The following is an 18,677-nucleotide window of genomic DNA, read 5'->3' on the forward strand; positions in this document are numbered from 1 at the left end:
TCATGGTAAGTTGGTAACTTAAGTAGAAACTAGAAACTACTAATCGGCAGGTGATGAGGTGAAAGATGAAAACAGGAAAAATTCCTGATGCAAGAAAGATTATAGAAACCGTTCGGGTACCGAACCGGGAGGCTCGGAACGAGGTTTGGTGTTGCTTTTGAGTGCGATATTAGAACGATGGAAAGGAGGGAGCAAGCTTTGAAAGACAGAGTGAGAGAGAAAGAGGACCGACTCATGCAGAAGAAAGTGTAGATACAGAGAAAGAACGAACAGCGGAGCGACCAAAGAATAGAAAGAACAGAAAATTCCTCACTTTTCTTTATATTTTCCTTTTCTTTTTCTTCTAATCTCTTTGTCTCTCTATAACTTTCGCTTTTCCTTGTGCATCTCTGGTGTCTGGAACCCTAGCTCTGTAACTGCTTGCTTGAACTCTTTCTCTTGAATAAACTGCTCTGCCTCTCTCTCTCTCTCTGCTCAATTTGTGGGAGGAGCTCTAACTTATCAAGATTTTGTTGCATTGATAAGAAAGGGTCGCTTGAACTTGGCCTTTTCTGTAATGGCGTGCATCTGAATTTCATTTGGATTTGTTCATCAGAGTTTTATCTTGTTTCTAGCACCGTAATGGCATCGGAAGGTGTTTTATCTTTTTCTATGGCTTCCGTAGTGGAGGATGTTCTCCAACAACATGGAACTCGATTGAGCGACACTGATTTGGCTTCACGTAAGGCGGAGGAAGCAGGTAGGATCGTACTCCTCTTTGATGAATTTGTCGATGGTGAAGTGAGATTTTGTTTTTTGTTTTTTCATTTTTGTGTGAGTATGTATTTAACGTTTTTTAAAATTGTTTAAATAGTGAGGTGTGCGGGAAATATATGATGCTGATTTCATTTTCAGTTTCTCTTCTTTATGCTTATCTTGAGGTTTATTACAACTAAGCGTATTATCTAAGTTTTTTTCTTGTCCTGGTGGAGAAGAATCTTTGCACAGTTTTACTGGTGAACTTAAGATGATTTTTTTACTAATCTCTTCGCCCTCTCTACACTATAATGATGCCGATGCAATCTTTGATTTCTATTTGTTTTCCTTTTTATGATCGCGTTTCTGACAGGGATCCAGTATTTTTCCTGGGTTTAAACTTCAATTGAGAGTAAAACAGAGCAAATGCTCCCGTTTCCTTTTATTGCTGTAAATCGGTATTGCTTCATTACCTTGATTTTTACAAGAACTTGTTTACTTATTTATTTGCAGTGATTATATGTAATTTTCGCGACAAGCTTCAACGTTTTCTTTTTTCCTCTTTTTGAAAAAACATTTTCTTTTTCCGCGTTATTTACATGAACAGATGTAATGGAATAAACTCAGACCTCCAAATTTCTATAGATTAAATTGGAATAGCTAAAAACGGTCGAATTTGGATTTCTTGCAGCATCGAGGAGGTACGAGGCAGCTGGGTGGCTGCGAAAGATCGTTGGAGTAGTTGGAGCTAAAGATTTACCAGCCGAGCCATCTGAGGAAGAATTCAGGCTTGGGTTGAGAAGTGGGATAATACTCTGCAATGCGCTCAATAAGATTAAATCTGGTGCTGTGCCCAAGGTGGGGGATTTGATGACATGTGTATTTGATTCCATCTGGCCATCCCTTTGGGATCAAAATATAGTCCTTACTGTTCTTGTCTTTTATAACTGTTTTCAGGTCGTTGAAAGTCCATGTGATTCGGTTCTTATCCCTGATGGAGCTGCCTTATCAGCATTTCAGTACTTTGAGAATGTGAGGAATTTCCTTGTCGCTGTGCAGGAGATGGGCCTCCCAACCTTTGAGGCATCTGATCTAGAACAAGTAAGTGTTGTTAAAAAAAGAGAGAGAATACTCTCCTGTTAAAAAATGAGAAAAATGTAAGCAATTTTCTTTTTCTTGTTATTCTTTTTTTCATTATTTTTTATACATAAAATCGAGGTCTATACAACATGGACCAATATGATTCCAGGAAGCATGAGAGTGTAGAAGAATATAACTTTTGTTATAACAACCCTTTTTCTCTTTTCCAGGGTGGAAAATCTGCAAGGATTGTAAATTGCGTTCTAGCACTCAAATCCTACAGTGATTGGAAACATTCTGGGGGAAATGGTTTGTGGAAATTTGGTGGAAATTTGAAACCCGCAAACTCTGGCAAATATTTTGCAAGGAAAAATTCAGAACCCTTCACAAACTCGTTGTCAAGGAATCTGTCAATTAATGATAGGTCTCTGGATGGTTTTTCCATTGACCAGAATGGTGATTCTGCACATGATCCTACTGAAATGGTTGGTAAGCTTTACAATTTTAAATTCATGCCAGTACTTTCTTTTATATGTAAATGAATATACCAACTTCTAGGCCTAACTTGAAATTTGGGTTACAGAATACCACACGTTCCTTAGACATGCTTGTACGTGCTGTTCTATCTGATAAGAAACCTGAAGAAGTTCCAGTGGTAAGTAAGAGTTCTTGTGCTTTCTGGAAGTTGATTAGTCCTTATTGTCACCAAGATTTGGATGGGATATTGAGGACTTTGAGAGGTTTGATTGTGGTATAAATTACAAGCATACAATGTTTGTAGGATCTTCAATCAACATCCTGTGAATACCATCTAGAGGATATTGTAGGCCTACAATTAGCCCCACTAGGTGATAATAACCATTCTGTTATTCCACTCCTTTGGATGATCTGGAAATAGTAGTCTGGAGCAGATGTCTATTAGCCCTCTAGATTGCCTCTTTGGGTGCCATGATAAGAGATCTTTCTACTGTAGGCCAATGATTAACCCCAGTAGGTTAGCTGCTTCCTATTGTTCAGCTGAAATTTGAACTTTCCTTGTTCATGCTTATTTTGTTTTGTCTATTCCTTTTCTTGTTGTTGTTTGGTTGGGTTTGAGGATTATATATTAGTATTTTGCTCATTACAGTTGGTGGAGTCCATGCTAAGTAAGGTTATGGAAGAGTTTGAGCATCGTCTTGCAAATCATAATGAGATGGTAAGTTTCATTTTATTTGTTTGATATTACCTTACATTGCCCATTTTGATAAATAAACTAAAAGTCCTTAATGCTTTTTTCTCTGTCTTGAATACGTAATTTCAGTGGATAAACCTTATTTAGAACTGTCTTAGACTATCATTAACACTCATGCATTTGCAAGAGTCTCTTTGAGGCTTATCTATTTGTTATTTTATAATTCAACAGATGAAAACAACTATTAAGGATCTGGCACTGTCTGATAGCAACAAGTCCCTTTCAAAAACAACTTCTGCTGAAATAAAGGTATATATACTGTTAGTTTTATTCTAAAACCTATCCTTGGAGTTTAAAATGCTGGAAATGGACCTAGATATGTAAACCATTTCTAGTAATCATGTTAAGATGTCAAGTTGGGACAAGTTTATCTAAGTTGTGTAGAACTGCACAATTTGGTAGCTTCCTCCATAGATCTTGAATATAATTGTTTGACATCTTTTTCATTGATATGAAGATGAAGATGGAAGATGAAAACATTGTAAAGATGAAGAAAGACAAATTCTCTCATGAAAAATGTAAACATGATGATGAATCAAAAGGTAGGCTGCTGAAGCAGCAACTGCTCCTTAACCAACAACAAAGAGACATTCAGGTATTCGTTGGAGGCAATTGCTTTCCTCTAATTTTTTTATTGATCTGGTTATTTTATTTCTAACTTGAAAAGCAATGAACTTGAACTCTTCTGTTATTCTGAATGGCTGTAGGAATTGAGACATACTCTTCAGACTACAAGAGCGGGTATGCAGTTTATGCAAATGAAGTATCATGAGGAGTTTAGTAATCTTGGTGAGAATAGAAATATTTCTAGGATTCTGTACGAGTGTCTTAATAAGTAGCTATTTCCTGTTTATTCTTCATCCTCACTGTATTGACTACATTCACAGGTAAGCACATCCATGGCCTAGCTTATGCTGCTTCTGGATACCACAGAGTTCTTGAAGAAAATCGTAAGCTATATAATCAAGTGCAAGACCTTAAAGGTAATGTTTCTTAGCCTAGTTATCCTAATCTATTTTTTAATGAGAAATTAATAATCTACATACAGTCATCAAACATTGCTTATTAGTTTCTTTTTTCTTTTTGTTTAATTAGGAAGCATTAGGGTCTATTGCCGTGTTAGACCCTTCTTGTCTGGACAGACAAATTGTCTGAGCACCGTGGATTACATAGAAGATGGGAATATTACAATCATCACCCCTTCAAAATATGGAAAAGAAGGGCATAGATCATTCAGTTTCAACAAAGTTTTTGGTCCATCTGCATCCCAAGGTTGCTAAGGTCTCCTTTCTTTTTTCTTTCCTTAAAGTATCAGTGGCCATATCTTAAGCACAACCTTTTTCTGTTCTGTTGCAGAGGAGGTCTTTGCAGATACCCAGCCTTTGATTCGATCTGTTCTTGATGGTTACAATGTTTGCATATTTGCATATGGCCAAACAGGATCAGGAAAAACATACACAATGGTAAGTTATTCTAATTGCTTTCTTTCCCTTTCACTTTTCTTCCATTTATGGTAAGGGGTATATAAGATAGACAAACACATGCATGGGAAAAGGGCTCTCTAGATAGATTCATACCTTTGCTGGACAAGATTTCTCTTTGATGATGTGACCAATTCAGACCATCCATCACATTGCGGAACCTAAAGGCGGCTTCCTCTCTTTCAACCCACTAAAATTCTATAACCCATTACTTTTGTATTGTTCTTCAAGTAACACCATCTCCTTTTAGTGCCATGTTTTTTCCTCAAGTGGGAACATGTTATTCGCATGAAACTTGCCACATGAACTGACGGTGATTTGGAAAGCACATGAATCCTTTTGGGCCACTTAGTTAGCTGTTAGTCACCATGTGTATGGTGCTGCCCAGGTTGTGTAAATATCTATGCTGCAGAACTGGTCCTTCAAGCTTCCCCTTCCCTTCCAAAACAAACCATTCTTTTATTTCTGCCATTAATGAACTTCATTGTTTGTTGTTTACACTGACGTGGAGTTTCTGATCATGCTTGTTTCATCTTTGTTTATTTATCCAGACTGGACCCAAAGAGCTTACGGAGAAAAGCCAAGGTGTAAATTATAGGGCATTGAATGATCTATTTCTTCTCTCAGAACAAAGAAGGGACACCTTCTTGTACAATGTTTCTGTTCAAATGATTGAGATTTATAATGAGCAAGTCAGGGACCTGCTTGTCACTGATGGTCTTAACAAAAGATATCCTTTAATATTAGTTATTTCACTTCTTTCCTTATACTTTTATTCTCTCATGATATTTACAATTTTTATTGGGGGAATTTCTTTAACCCTTGAAAACATTAGAGATTCGTAACAGTTCTCAAAAGGGACTCAGTGTACCAGATGCAAACCTTGTACCTGTTGCATCAACCTCTGATGTTCTTGAATTGATGAATCTTGGACAGAGGAATCGTGTAGTGGGTGCAACCGCCCTCAATGACCGTAGTAGTCGCTCTCACAGGCATGTCTATAATGCTTAAGCATTGTTTGAGGGGCAATATGTTTTCTTTTAATTATTTTGGATGCTAATTATTATTGAAAATTTATTTTCAGTTGCTTGACAGTACATGTCCAAGGAAGAGACCTGACATCAGGAACTATTCTACGTGGGTGCATGCATTTAGTTGACTTGGCAGGAAGTGAAAGAGTTGACAAATCTGAGGTGACAGGGGATAGACTAAAGGAGGCACAACACATAAACAAATCTCTTTCAGCTCTAGGAGACGTGATCTCTTCACTTGCACAAAAGAATTCACATGTCCCTTATAGGAATAGTAAACTCACACAACTGCTTCAAGATTCTCTCGGTATGGTTCAAATAGATATCCTGTATATAGATATCCTGTATTCTCTGTCTTCCTAGATATACATCCTGTTTTGGTTTTCCAAATCTTCTCTGATTTTGTTATGGGCTTCTTAATTCTAATTAGGTGGGCAAGCCAAGACACTGATGTTTGTTCATATAAGCCCTGAGCTGGATGCCGTTGGAGAAACAATTAGTACACTTAAATTTGCTGAACGTGTTGCCACTGTTGAACTTGGTGCTGCACGAGTAAACAAAGATGGTTCAGATGTCAAAGAGCTCAAGGAACAGGTTTTTACACTATTTTCCTACTACTTGCATTAATGCTTTCCACAACATATCTTTAATTTATTTCATGTTTTCATATGGAATGAGAGCTTTGTTCTATTACCAATTCTTATTTCAGATTGCTAGTCTTAAGGCAGCCTTGGCAAGAAAAGAGGGAGAAACAGAGCACCTTCAATGTTCCATATCTAGTAGCCCTGAGAGACAGAGAATAAAGGCTGATGAACCATCACCTTTACATTCTAACCAACAGTTTGGAGGGGAGATGTCAGGTGGCCACAGCAGCCGCAGGCAGCCTATGGAGGACGTAGGAAATATAGAGGTAATTTACCCTTTACATTGATTTGCTGAACAAATAATTTAAACTCAACTAAAAATTTGTGGAATTTTCACAGCTTTTATGTTTCCTTCTAACTGAATCTTACTATTTCATGTATAAAATTGCAAAGAGTTAATAAATTTTCATTTATCAAAAAAAAGCAACTTTCTTAGAACATTTCTAAAAATTGCAAGAGTAAGTGGTTTACCAAAAAGAAGTTTGTCAGATAATTCATTTGGTACTGAGGTATGTTCATAATAAGAGATACATGAACATGAATGAACCAACAATCATGATAAGATATGTGAATTAATTAATGTACATTAAGGACAGAATTTCGAAGCTTCATCCACTAAGCCCACTTGGTTTCCTACAAAATATTGTGAAGCTTATTAGAAAAGTTTCCAAGAAAATCTGTTTCAGACAGATGGTATCATTTGGCTGGGGTTATTAGATGGAATCATTTAATTCTGCACTATGAAGTTGGTAAAGATCTTGAGTTGATCTTGCTAGACCCTGGTCCATATCTGGACAAGAAAACCTTTGCTGTGCATACTATAAAAAGCCTCATCCACTAATCCACTTGGTTTCCCAAAAATTATTGTGAACCATGCCAATTGCAGAGGAGTATCTATGAAGTTGGTAAAGATCTTGAGTTGATCTTGCTAGACCCTGGTCCATATCTGGACAAGAAAACCTTTGCTGTGCATACTATAAAAAGCCTCATCCACTAATCCACTTGGTTTCCCAAAAATTATTGTGAACCATGCCAATTGCAGAGGAGTATCTATTTCAGAAGAAAAGATCATTTGATTGGAGTTCTGAACAGGACATGAAACTGGTTGATATCTGGAGTAGATTTAGCTAGACCATTGTCCAAATTCAGATAGGAAACTTTTGGTGGATCCCGGCTCCAAATCCATATCAGGTATAATCATAGTTGTCAAGGCAAACACCTAGGCAACAAGGCACCCTTTGAGGCTTGCCTCGCCTAATCACCAAGCAGTTTTGTACTAAGTAAAATATTCATTTTGTGTATTTATATACTAATTTGTTTTTATTATTTTCTTATTTGTTAGGATTTAATCAATACAAACATTGCTAAATGCTATATTGAACCCTCAAAGACTTTAAAACCTGAACCAATAAGTAAGGAATAACTTAAAATTTTGTCTAATCAACACATTTTCTACTACTACTACTACTACTACTACTACTAATACTACTACTACTACTTGTTTTCCTATAACAAAAATAAGGGTTCAGCCCCTATATTTTTTGAATTTTCTTTTCCTTCTTTTTTTTTCCTTCTCATGAATATGTTGATTTTCTATACTTTAACATGAATTCTATACTTTTCTTATGAAAATTATGAATAATTATTAAGGAAATATAGCTATGGTACCTAGGGAACTACCCTGGGATCTATGTTTTCTATATAAAAAAATCCATCGCCCAGCCTCGCCTTGGCGCCTTGAAAACTATGGGTATAATAAAGTGAGTATATCTGACCTAGGGCTGTAATTGGGTCGTATTTGGATTAAATTTATAATTAAAATAACGAAGAAACTAAAGTATTTTCCATTTTTAACCTATACATATATATAGAAAAATTTATCTATTATTATATGAAATTTATCTGTGTGTATATTCATATTGTATGAAATGTAATCAGGTTCAGATCTTAATTGAATTGGATATGGTGAAAATCTGCATCTGATCCAACCAATTATGCAAACAGATCATCCGGGTCTGAAATAATTGGATCTGGTGTTAGACGTTCATGCTTTGTTGTGACAGCCCTTGTCTGACTGACCCGCATTAAGCTTCCTGTACAATAAAATTTTATCTGTTCAAATAGTTTTTCAATCTACATTTTCCCAGATCTTTCTTTTTTCTGGTATTGCAATATCTTATGTGACCTGCACTACTTGTCCTTGGTGCCCCACTGGTTGGTGGCCATCCTCGTCAAGTTACCCTGTTGGGCTGTTACCTGTTGGTAAAAATTCTTTAGCAAGATGGTAAGTTCATTGCGTTGGTTCTGTAGGTTCGTAACAACTCTGCAATGAGGCCAAAGAGGGGAAGCTTTGATCTCCAAGAACTACTCAATTCGCCTCCTTGGCCACCCGTCAACAGTCCTGGACTAAATTTCCAAAAGGATGATGAGAAAGAGGCATGCACTGGAGATTGGGTTGATAAGGTCATGGTAAACAAGCAAGAAACTGTAAATAGAAATGAAAACCCACTAGGAAATTGGGAAGGAGAGAACGGACAGCTACCTGGGCTATTTTACCAGAGATATGTACCGGATTTAAAAGTATATCCGGAACAATTATATAGCAGGATGACAACAAACAAAAAGGAGAGCAATTATTATGATTTACAGCGTAGCCGATTTGACATGGCTACAACTGATGATTCTGATGAGCTGGAAGTTGCAACTAGCGACTCATCTGAACCAGATTTGCTTTGGCAATTTAATCTTCCTAAGGTTACTAGCATACCCAATGGTGCCGGGTCAAAGATCAAGAAACCTCACCCTAAGACAGCAAAGAGCCCGGAACTAAGGTAAAGACATACACTAATTATCATCTTTGATAAAAGTAACCTTTAGTTGGTGAGTGTATAATCTAATTGCTGTTGTATATAGGACTTCAATACCCACACTGGGCCCTTCACCGTCACGAAAGCTATCGAATGGGGTCACTCCACCTTTGCAGCGCAGTGCACGGCAGACAGTTTCTGTTGATGGAAAACGGCGAACTGGAAATGGGAAGTGAGACTGCAGCAGGTGGAACTGGAGATGGTTGTCTGGTACTCTGGTTTCTCTTAGATGAGAGAGAGAGAGAGAGGTCTTTAAAATATATAGTGCAGCAATAATTCCGGTTGCTCAATTTATTCTGGTGGTGAGCTGGTGATATCGATGGATGTGGTTTTCCACCTGTTAGTTTCTATTTGTTAATATGTGTTGATTTATTTGAAATTTTTTGTTTGTTTAGTGTTTTTTGTTACTAAATAGAAAAGGAAAATTAGAAGGGAATGAGAAAAAAAAAAGTGTTTACAGCTTCATTTGTCTGTCTTGTATTTTTTGTATGCTTCCTAACTCAAAGCAATACACCTATCAACCACAATTTGAATTCATGTCTTGAACAAGATTGCCACAAGATTGTCTTTCTGTAACGAGAGTCGTAGTGGTGTCGGGATTTGCTAGCAACAAAAGGCAAGCCACATCTCCCGATTGAGATGCTTTGAAGAAGCTGCCTAAATTAGCTCAATTGAAAAGTTAATTTCTTAACCGAGTTAAAATGTATTAGGGCTTTCTAGAGTTTTCAGTTTCACCAATGATTAAGCATAGCTTCTAGGCTTTCTTTGTGGAGCTCAACCCATTAGAGCTGCCAATGGAGTCTGATATACCAATTTTGAATCCTATTTATCCAAATAGAATTTGCATCAAATTAATAATGTATTGGATGCATATTTAACACCATCCGATTCGATTATAATTCGAGTATGATCAAATTATTATTATTATTGTTGTTGTTGTTATCAGATAAAATTTTCGATTACCCTGTACTTTGGGCCTACTGCTATTTTGGTCCCCGAACTTTAAAATGAGACAATTCAGTAATTAAACTTTCAAAACTTGTCAATTCAGTACCTATTATTGTTAATCAGCCATTAAATGACATTTGAAAAAGACACAAATGACCTTTAAGTGTCATTTAATTTTTTTTATCAACCATCCAAATGTTAACAAAAGATTAACAATCTCAAATCCTTGTTGCTTCTATTCAAGAAAGTAAGGGTCACATTTCAGTGGGCATTCTGGACCCCAACTTTCTTGAATAAAAGAGGCAAGGATTTAAGACTTTTAATTTTTTTATCAATGTTTGGATGATTGATAAAGAAAATTAGATGATACTCGAAGGGCATTTGTGTCTTTTTGAAAAGCATTTAACGATAGGTGCTGAATTGACACGTTTTGAAAGTTCGGGGACCAAAGTGGCACTAGGCCCAATTTTCCATTATTATTATTATTATTATTATTAAATATTATTATTATATGCGTAGAGACATTATATACATTTATATTTAGTTATTAAATAATAACTTAGATATTTATATTAATCAATTTATTGTATAGGTTAATAAATAAATTTTTCAAAACCTCTTTTTATTTTTTTTTCTTCATTTTAGACACAATAAATTGGATTTTTGAATCATATTGGATCCTGATGTAGCTGGATCCGATTTGAATCCAAAGCAATTACATCGTAGGAAGTTATGGCCTTTCCACTTTCCTATATGTTGGCAATCATCAAAGAGTAAGATGATCTTTGTAGTTGTGTTTTTGAGACAGCTAATTAAGGGCTTATTTATAATTTTATTATTTCACGCTAGTGTAAGGGCACGCGATATGTATGATATGCATCGGTGCAATGAAGAGGTTGAGAGTAGGGGTGTTCATGGGTTGGTTCGGTTTGGTTCTAGGCTATTTGACCAACTGAATCAATTTGGTTGGATTGGGAAATTAGTCACCTGAAACCGATTGACCAATGTCAGTTCAGGTTGTATTGATTTTGGTCGGTTTTTAATTTGGTCAGTCAATTCAAATATTAAATCTAAAAATTTAAATTTAGAAGTTAAATTTAAATTCAAAGAATTGAAATGGTATTATTAAAAAGTAAATTTAAAATATTAAAAATTACAATATAAAATATTTTAAATTAAGAAATATGGAAAACTTCTCACTTTCTCATATTAAAAAAATATAAAATATTAATATATATCTATGATTGGTGTGATTCGATTTTGGTCAGTTTACAATCGATCAAACTAAAACCGACCTGACCTCTTGAGTTAGCATAAACTAAACCGAAACCATCCAGAATGATTAGAAAACTGACCAACCCAGGGTCAGATTGGGTCAATTTGATCAGTTACATCGGTTTGATGAACATCCTAATTGGGACTTAAGGGGTTGGAAGAGGGCAAAATATTGAAATTTGAAAGTTTAGGGGGCTAAACATGAATACCCCTAAAGTATAATAAGGTGGTAATCTATAATTTACCCTGTTGAAAACCATTCATTGACAAAGCTGAAGCTAGAGTTTACAAGACGGGCCAAAAAAACAAAACAAAGCAATGAAACACACATAAAAACCAACACAGAGAAAAGACAAACCAGGAGAAAACAAACTAGAAAGACAACTAGTCAACTAAAGATGAGACTCTAACTACCACACGACCTAATCTCAGCAGCATTAGACATACTAGACTCCCAAAGAACCAATCAAGGGGTCGCCAAAATTTTGCTAGCATCCATGAAGCCTTTACAAGTGGATAGATGAGCTGCCCTGTTGACGAAACTATGGTTATGGAGAATCCTGTATGTGGAAGTGGAACCTTTTACCTTTGTGCCAGCTTTGATTAGCGTCAATTAAAATAGTCACAATCTACAATGATATGATCCACGTTCAATCATCTACCCAATAACACAAATTTAGTGGCTATAAATTTGTAATTTGATCTTTGATTACCACTCCAAAAGCGAGTTCGGCATCAGTTAGGGCAAAGCCGGTTCAAGCACCTTCTATTGCCTTGCATTGAGAATATTTCCATATTTGTGTTCTTTATTTCATGGGGAAGATATTCCCAATGCAATGGTGAAAAAGACTGTTAGAACAGTGTGGACACAGCTTTGCCCTGATAGAAGCCAATCTCTCCAAAAACTGGTCTTGAGCTAAAAAGCGCCATCTGAATTCTTTATTTATTTATTTGCTTTATAGGGCCATACGGTACAACCGGAGTAGAGGTCCATCCCCATCTGGATCTAGTAGGCACAACATAAATGAGCATTTGATAAGTATTTTGACAAGTGTCAAAAGTTTGTCAAAAGTGGGTTTTAATTTTTTTCAAGGGTGGGGTGAGGGTATTTTACGGGACAGGTGTTAAAAAGAATTTCAAGTGCTTATTGAACGTGCTTATAACGTTGTGCCTACCAGATCCGAACTACCTCTTAAACCCCCAACCCTGATGGCATTAAGTCTTTGCAACAAGCCAAAAATCCTACCAACTGACCCACCACCAGTGGGGGGAGTTACACGACTGAGCCATCTGAATTCAACACTATAAATTGTTTATTTTCTTATCACCTGCTGGAGGTAAATCCCCTTCCAACTATTTATTTTCTCATCTACCCCTTTCTAGAAGGTAATTAAAAGTTTGAATTGCTCTAAACCCATTTAAACTCTAGACAACTAGCCATGATTTTTTCTAAAGTTTATGGTGAACTAGTGTAAGAACTTCATATATGATATATAATATTTGGATTTAACTTTTATGACATGCATCAAAATCAAGACAATTATCTATTTTATATAGTATAGATGTTAGTGCCCATCTAGATAGGTATTATAGATGTTAGGGACATGAGTCAGGTTCAATTATATCAAGTTAAAGTTGTTCATGGGCTAGGCTCAGGCTTTGTTTTTACTCAAATTTGAATGTGTCCGATACAAAACTTGAACCCGAAGCAATAAAAAAATTTTCATGGCTGAGCCCAAACCCCAATCTGTGAATAGGTCTACATCAGGTTCAGATCCATTGGAATTTTAACAAATTTCCAATTAAACACGGATTGCTCCCTACCCCAATACAGTTGGGCTAGATGATTCAAAGAGCATGGGACTTGGTTGATAAGCTCTCCTGCTGGTGGTAGCGGAGACTTGGGATCGAATACCGCCTGTACCTGGGTGAGGGGTTATGGGTTGGGGGCTGGATGGGCTACCCCTATTGTGTAGTCCTAGTCCTTCAAAAGAAATCAAAAAGAAAAAGAAGAAGAAGGCAACCAGATAATAATTTGAGAAAGGAAATCAAAGGGTGGAAAAGCCAAACAAACTGACATTCTCATTTAATCATAACAGGCCTTGTTCGCCAATGAATTTTCAAATCATGAGATGACAACATATATAAGCTTGAGATTTTTGTGCATAAAAGGGGTCTTGGGTTAGTGTTAATTTTGGTCCTTGGAGCTTGTGACCATCATATTATAATAGTCTCTCTCTGATGACCATGTGAAATGAAATCATTTCATGTTTAGCATTTGAAAGCCTAATTAATGTTTAATAGAAACAATGCATTTTAGATGTTAAGCAGTGTTCTACTGAGACTGTTCATATGGAAAATATGGAAAACAATGGAACAATGCATCAAACCAATATTGGAGAATGGAGATTGACAAATCAACTTGAAATCGGTATACAATCAAATGATGGACCCTGCATTAACTCTTCAGCTGCCTTGTTATTAAATGGGGTGCAAATTATATAATTTTTTCTCTTGGCACTGGCCAGGAATTTTCTCTATGTAGTTTGTTGGATCCTTTTCATGAATTTTGAAACCAAGAAAACCAATAAAAGTTCTTCCATTTAAATATGATGGAAAATTGGAAATGGGGCCAAGTGCCCATGTGTTTCTAACTTATTGACTTAAAAGTAAAAAGTTCTTAAATTATTTTTAGGGAAATTGTCTAAAACTCACCATGAGTTTTCAACATTTCTCTTAGGGGGTGTTCTTTTTTCGGATTTTGGGAGAGGGGAAAGTTGGTACCAAGAATACCATTTCATTTTTCAAATTTATGTGGAGACCAAGGAAAGTTTATTTTCCTAGGTATCACTTACCCATCTCCTAAGTGGGTAAATAACTTTCCCACCTAAGGGGGGAGTTGTTAACACTTAAATGGGACAAAAACACCCCTTTTAATAATGAATTTTTATGACTAAAATGGCCATTACCTTATTTACCTAGGAAATAAAAGAACATGGGTAAATGCACTTACATGGGTAAGTGTTTCCCAGGAAAAACTTACCCAAGTAATTGTATTTACCCGGGTAAGTAACTTACCAAAAAGCGAACGAGGCCTTAAACTCACCACAACTTTTCAAAATGTCTAAAACTCACCATGTCAGTAAGTTTTTATTTTCCAAAACTCACTTTCTGTTAGTGCACCGGTAATGCTTCTTAATAGAGGTGTCCATGTCAGCATAAATAACAATTTTCATGACCAAATTATCCTTGAATTGTGAGTTAGAGGAAAAACGCTATTTTTCAGTTTTCAATTTTCTTGTTTTCTTTTTGCATTTTTAATATTTTGTTATAATTTCCAATGTTTTTTATAATTCCTATTTTTTTTTACATTTTTCTATTTTCTACAATCTATAAATTTTTGGTGTTTTTTCTCTAATTTTTATTTTCTGATTTTGTTTTTCAATTTCTATAGTTTCTATAATTTGAAAATAATTTTTTATTTTGTTTGCAATTTCTATAATTTTTTATTTTTTTGCAATTTCTATAATTTTTTATATTTTTTGTAATTTCTATGTTTTTATGTATTTTATATTTGAAAATATTTTTTTGAACTTTTTCCTTTTTTCATGTCTAAATATTAAAATGGTAATATATTAACATCCACTAATTTATTTTGTATATATTTTATATTTTTCTATGAAGGTTAAAATGGTAATATATTAATGTCCGTTAGTTTGTTTAACGTCAAGTTAGTGACATGGTGAGTTTTAGACAATTTCCCTTATTTTTACGTATTCAACTAAATAATTGAAATTATTTTTATTTTTATATTGAATAATTTAGTTAAAATAAACAGTAATAATTTTTGTTATTTATTTAATATGAACTATATTAAAATATTTAGATAAATAATTATGTAGTAATTAATAGAAAAGTAGTTATTATTTAAAATATTTGTATTTTATTTAGTTATTTATTCCGGTTCCATAATCTTCTTCACCCATTCACGAAATAGGGTCAAATGAAACCTCAAACCCGTTTCATTAGAAAAACGTATTGAACATCTTTTTTTTTTCATTCTAAAATGAGAAGAATCATGGTTTTAATGATTATGAGAATAATTGAAGAAGCAACTAACATGGTAGGAGATGCAAGAGATTTCTCTTATATGGAAATGAATGGTCTCTCCATCTAATAGCAGTCCGGATCAGGTAGGCACAAAGTTGTAAGCACGTTAAATGAGTATTTAAGAAAACTTTTTGACACCTATCCTTTAAAAGTTATCAATTGCTCATTTAACGTACTTGCTATACTGTGCCTACTAGATCCAGTCCCATCTAAGAGAAAACATTTTAATTCTTCTAAGGTCTTTGGAGTCAATGGTGCTTGTAGTTTCTGAAGTGATTATGGGTTGTCATATGAAAAATATGTGGTACACTTGAAAAATTAGAAATGATAAAATTTTTAGGGGGCTTTCTTTTTTCGGATTTTGAGAGGGGGGAAAGTTGGTCAATGGGATTTTAGTTTTCATTGACCAAGAATCTCATGTTCTTTTTTCAAGTTATGTGGGGACTAGGGAAAGTTTATTTTCTTAGGTATCACTTACCCGGGTAAGTGATACCCATCTCCTAGGTGGGTAAATAACTTTCCCACCTAGGGGAAAGTTGCCAATATTTGAATGGGACAAAAATACCCTTTTTAATAATGAATTTTTGTGGTTAAAACAGTCATTGCCTTATTTACATGAGAAATAAAAGAACATGGGTAAATACACTTACCCGGGTAAGTGTTTCCCAGGAAAAACTTACCTAGGTAATTGCATTTACCCAGGTAAGTAACTTACCGGAAAGCGAACGGGGCCTTAATGATAAGTGTCTTCCCCCCTTGTTTCCTATTTGGAGTTGAACTTTAGTAATAGTATCAATCAATTAAGTAATAAGAACAAGCTGTGGAGATCTAAGGAGATTAAAATAAATTTTGATGCTTCCCGTATAAATGATAGAACTTGCTCCATTGCTCGCATAGCCAGAAATCACTTGGTTAGGTTTTGGAGGCTAAAGGCTACATCAATATTGGTTCTACTAGAATTTAATTAGCTAAACCTTGGGCTGCGCGGGAGGCCCACAATATTGTGTTCAACTTGAGGGACCATCATATTCGCATTGAGGGTGATTCTCTTCTCGTATTGTCTTGTCTCAAGATGAAGATCGGTGTGCCTTGGAGATTGAAGATAATCATTGATGCTATATGTTCACGCTTATCATGAAGCCAATCAATTTGTATATTGGATGGCTCAAGGAGATCTCTCATCCTCTATCTCTCACCTTTGTTTCAACAACTCCTCTCTTCTAGCTGATTTAGCTTTCATTTGTTGTTTTAGTTATTGGGGCAAAGGTAGCCTTATATCCTCTCCAATGGGGTATTTTTCTTTTCTTTTTCTGCTTGAAAAATAGATTTTGGGGTGGGTAGGTTTTGGGATTTTATAGTTGGTATGGATGTGTGAAAGGTATGGTATTAAGCTAAACCCAACCCTCCCTCATCTACATACATATGAACTTATAACTAATTAGAAACCTACATGAATTTGATTAATACTAGTTGATCGCTTACCAATTAGATGATGTAGGTTGATTTGTTTTTTTTTGTGCTTTAGGTATGGTACCTCTTGAGTATCATAGTTGAACTCTTTAACTTAATACCTTATGGGTTGATAGAAATAATAAAAATAATCAAATAAGAGAAAGAAAAAGTGAGGAAAATTTCTTAAAAGAATTTCACAAAAAAGGGTAAAATATTTAAATTACCCCTAAGTTTTAAGAAATGGATTAAAACTTCCCCTATTGTTTCCAAAATCCCTTTTAAGTACCAATTGATTGAATTTTCCCAAGTTCAAAAATCAGTTTGCATATGATATCACATGACTTATATGATTTTTTTAAAGGGTAAATTACTTACACCTCCCTTGAACTTTTTGATCATTGCTGAAACCTCCCCTGAAGTTTGATAATTGCAATCATCTCCCTTGAACTTAGTGACATAATTGCAAGTAGACCCCTTCTTGTTAAAATATTCTAAAAAGAGGCATGAAAATGTCCAAAATACCCATAGAGTTACTTTTCACCACTATGTTTATTTTTCAGAATTTTATTCACATGATTCGCTAGCCCAAACCTTTCCACTATCTTTTTTAAAATTAATTTATTTTTCGAACTTGCCCTTCATATCAATCGCTCAAAGATAAAATTGCAACTTTAAATTTTATTTTTTTTATTGTTATTGTTTTTTGTAAAAACCAATCTCAATAATAATTGCATGGGTATTTTAGACATTTTGTACCTTTTATTAGCAAATTCTAACCAAAGGGGGTCTACTTACAATTGTGTTAGAAAATTCAGGGGAGGTGATTAAAATTATCAAATTTTAGGGGAGGTTTCATGAATAGTTAGAAAATTCAGAGGAGGTTTTAGTAATCTGCCCTTTTAAAATCCCACTTTTACCCTTTTTGATGAAAAATACTCATCAACATTGGCCCATTGAAACCTTGGGCCAAGGACTCATGTAAGAACGATTTGAAGAGGGAATTCCTCATCTCCTGCTCCTCCCAATCATTTCTTAACCTCAAGGAATGAACTAAGAGAGCAGACCATAAACCTATTTTATTGCACCAAGCTCGGTTCTCACGAGAGAACAAACCTAGATCTATTTTGTTACAGCAAGCTTGGTACCACACGAGAGAGAGGAGAGAAGATGAAAAAGAAGAATTGAATGAGGGGACCTGATTTTGCTTCGTCGCCCATATCTTCCTATCTAGATGTACTCTGAAAAGTGGGTGGTGTACTAGTCCAATTGATCATTGGTATTTATTGTCTGAACTAGGGTCTCTTCCTCATAGAGCACGCTTCACACCATTATCACAGTCACATCCCACCCTATATTGGGAACATCTCCCCATGAATAATAAATACAAGTACAAAAAATGTTTTCGATGTGCAGCCAGGACATACTGTGAGGTTGGTGTGAGGTGGACACATATCGTGTTAGTACAATTTTTGTATGTATTTGATTCCATTTATGTTTATTGAATAAATGTTTGTACTTTATTTGCTGGTAAAATTAAGAAATGCAATAATTACAATGGTTTATGATAACTAGGCAGCACTAGGCGCCATCAAACTCCACGTCAGCATAATAGTGAAAAACGCTTGGTTGTTTGTAGAAGCTTTAAAAAATAACTTCCACAAATGTTGGCATGCACAAAAACTAAAATTGGCTTTTTTTCATTTTTGATGCATGCAGAAGAACAAGAGAGAAAAAATGCTGAAGTGATGCCTATGTGGCACCATCAATAAACATTTACCGAATAAACACAAACCGAACCAAACATAGTGGTTTGTTGGACCCAT

General features: G+C 35.2%; 1 protein-coding gene across 2 annotated transcripts; it reads left to right on the forward strand.

Moving 5' to 3' along the window:
• Positions 1-184: 184 nt before the first annotated feature.
• On the forward strand, positions 185-9,534 carry LOC104588986 (kinesin-like protein KIN-14I). 2 transcript variants are annotated; one of them, XM_010247140.3, is made up of 19 exons: positions 185-739; positions 1,427-1,593; positions 1,693-1,836; positions 2,046-2,300; positions 2,399-2,470; positions 2,942-3,010; positions 3,218-3,295; positions 3,504-3,641; positions 3,754-3,835; positions 3,934-4,029; positions 4,142-4,318; positions 4,403-4,509; positions 5,079-5,257; positions 5,358-5,519; positions 5,612-5,865; positions 5,989-6,152; positions 6,268-6,468; positions 8,513-9,033; positions 9,116-9,534. In XM_010247140.3, exons 1-19 carry the CDS (start codon positions 622-624, stop codon positions 9,243-9,245), a joined length of 3,114 nt encoding a protein of 1,037 aa, XP_010245442.1. In that variant the 5' UTR covers positions 185-621; the 3' UTR covers positions 9,246-9,534. The 2 variants fall into 2 exon arrangements, with proteins under 2 accessions (XP_010245442.1, XP_088760494.1); XM_088904368.1 differs by having other exon boundaries at positions 198-739; positions 2,046-2,304.
• The last annotated feature ends 9,143 nt before the right edge of the window (positions 9,535-18,677 follow it).

Source organism: Nelumbo nucifera, chromosome 4, assembly GCF_055504915.1.
Source record: "Nelumbo nucifera cultivar China Antique chromosome 4, China Antique-T2T, whole genome shotgun sequence".
Classification (NCBI taxonomy): domain Eukaryota; kingdom Viridiplantae; phylum Streptophyta; class Magnoliopsida; order Proteales; family Nelumbonaceae; genus Nelumbo; species Nelumbo nucifera.

Coding starts and splice junctions, on each gene's coding strand:
- LOC104588986 (XM_010247140.3), top strand. CDS start 622: ATGGCATCGGAAGGTGTTTTATCTTTTTCTATGGCTTCCGTAGTGGAG. Junction 1,594..1,692: donor AATCTGGTGCTGTGCCCAAG/GTGGGGGATTTG, acceptor AACTGTTTTCAG/GTCGTTGAAAGTCCATGTGA. Junction 9,034..9,115: donor GCAAAGAGCCCGGAACTAAG/GTAAAGACATAC, acceptor TGTTGTATATAG/GACTTCAATACCCACACTGG.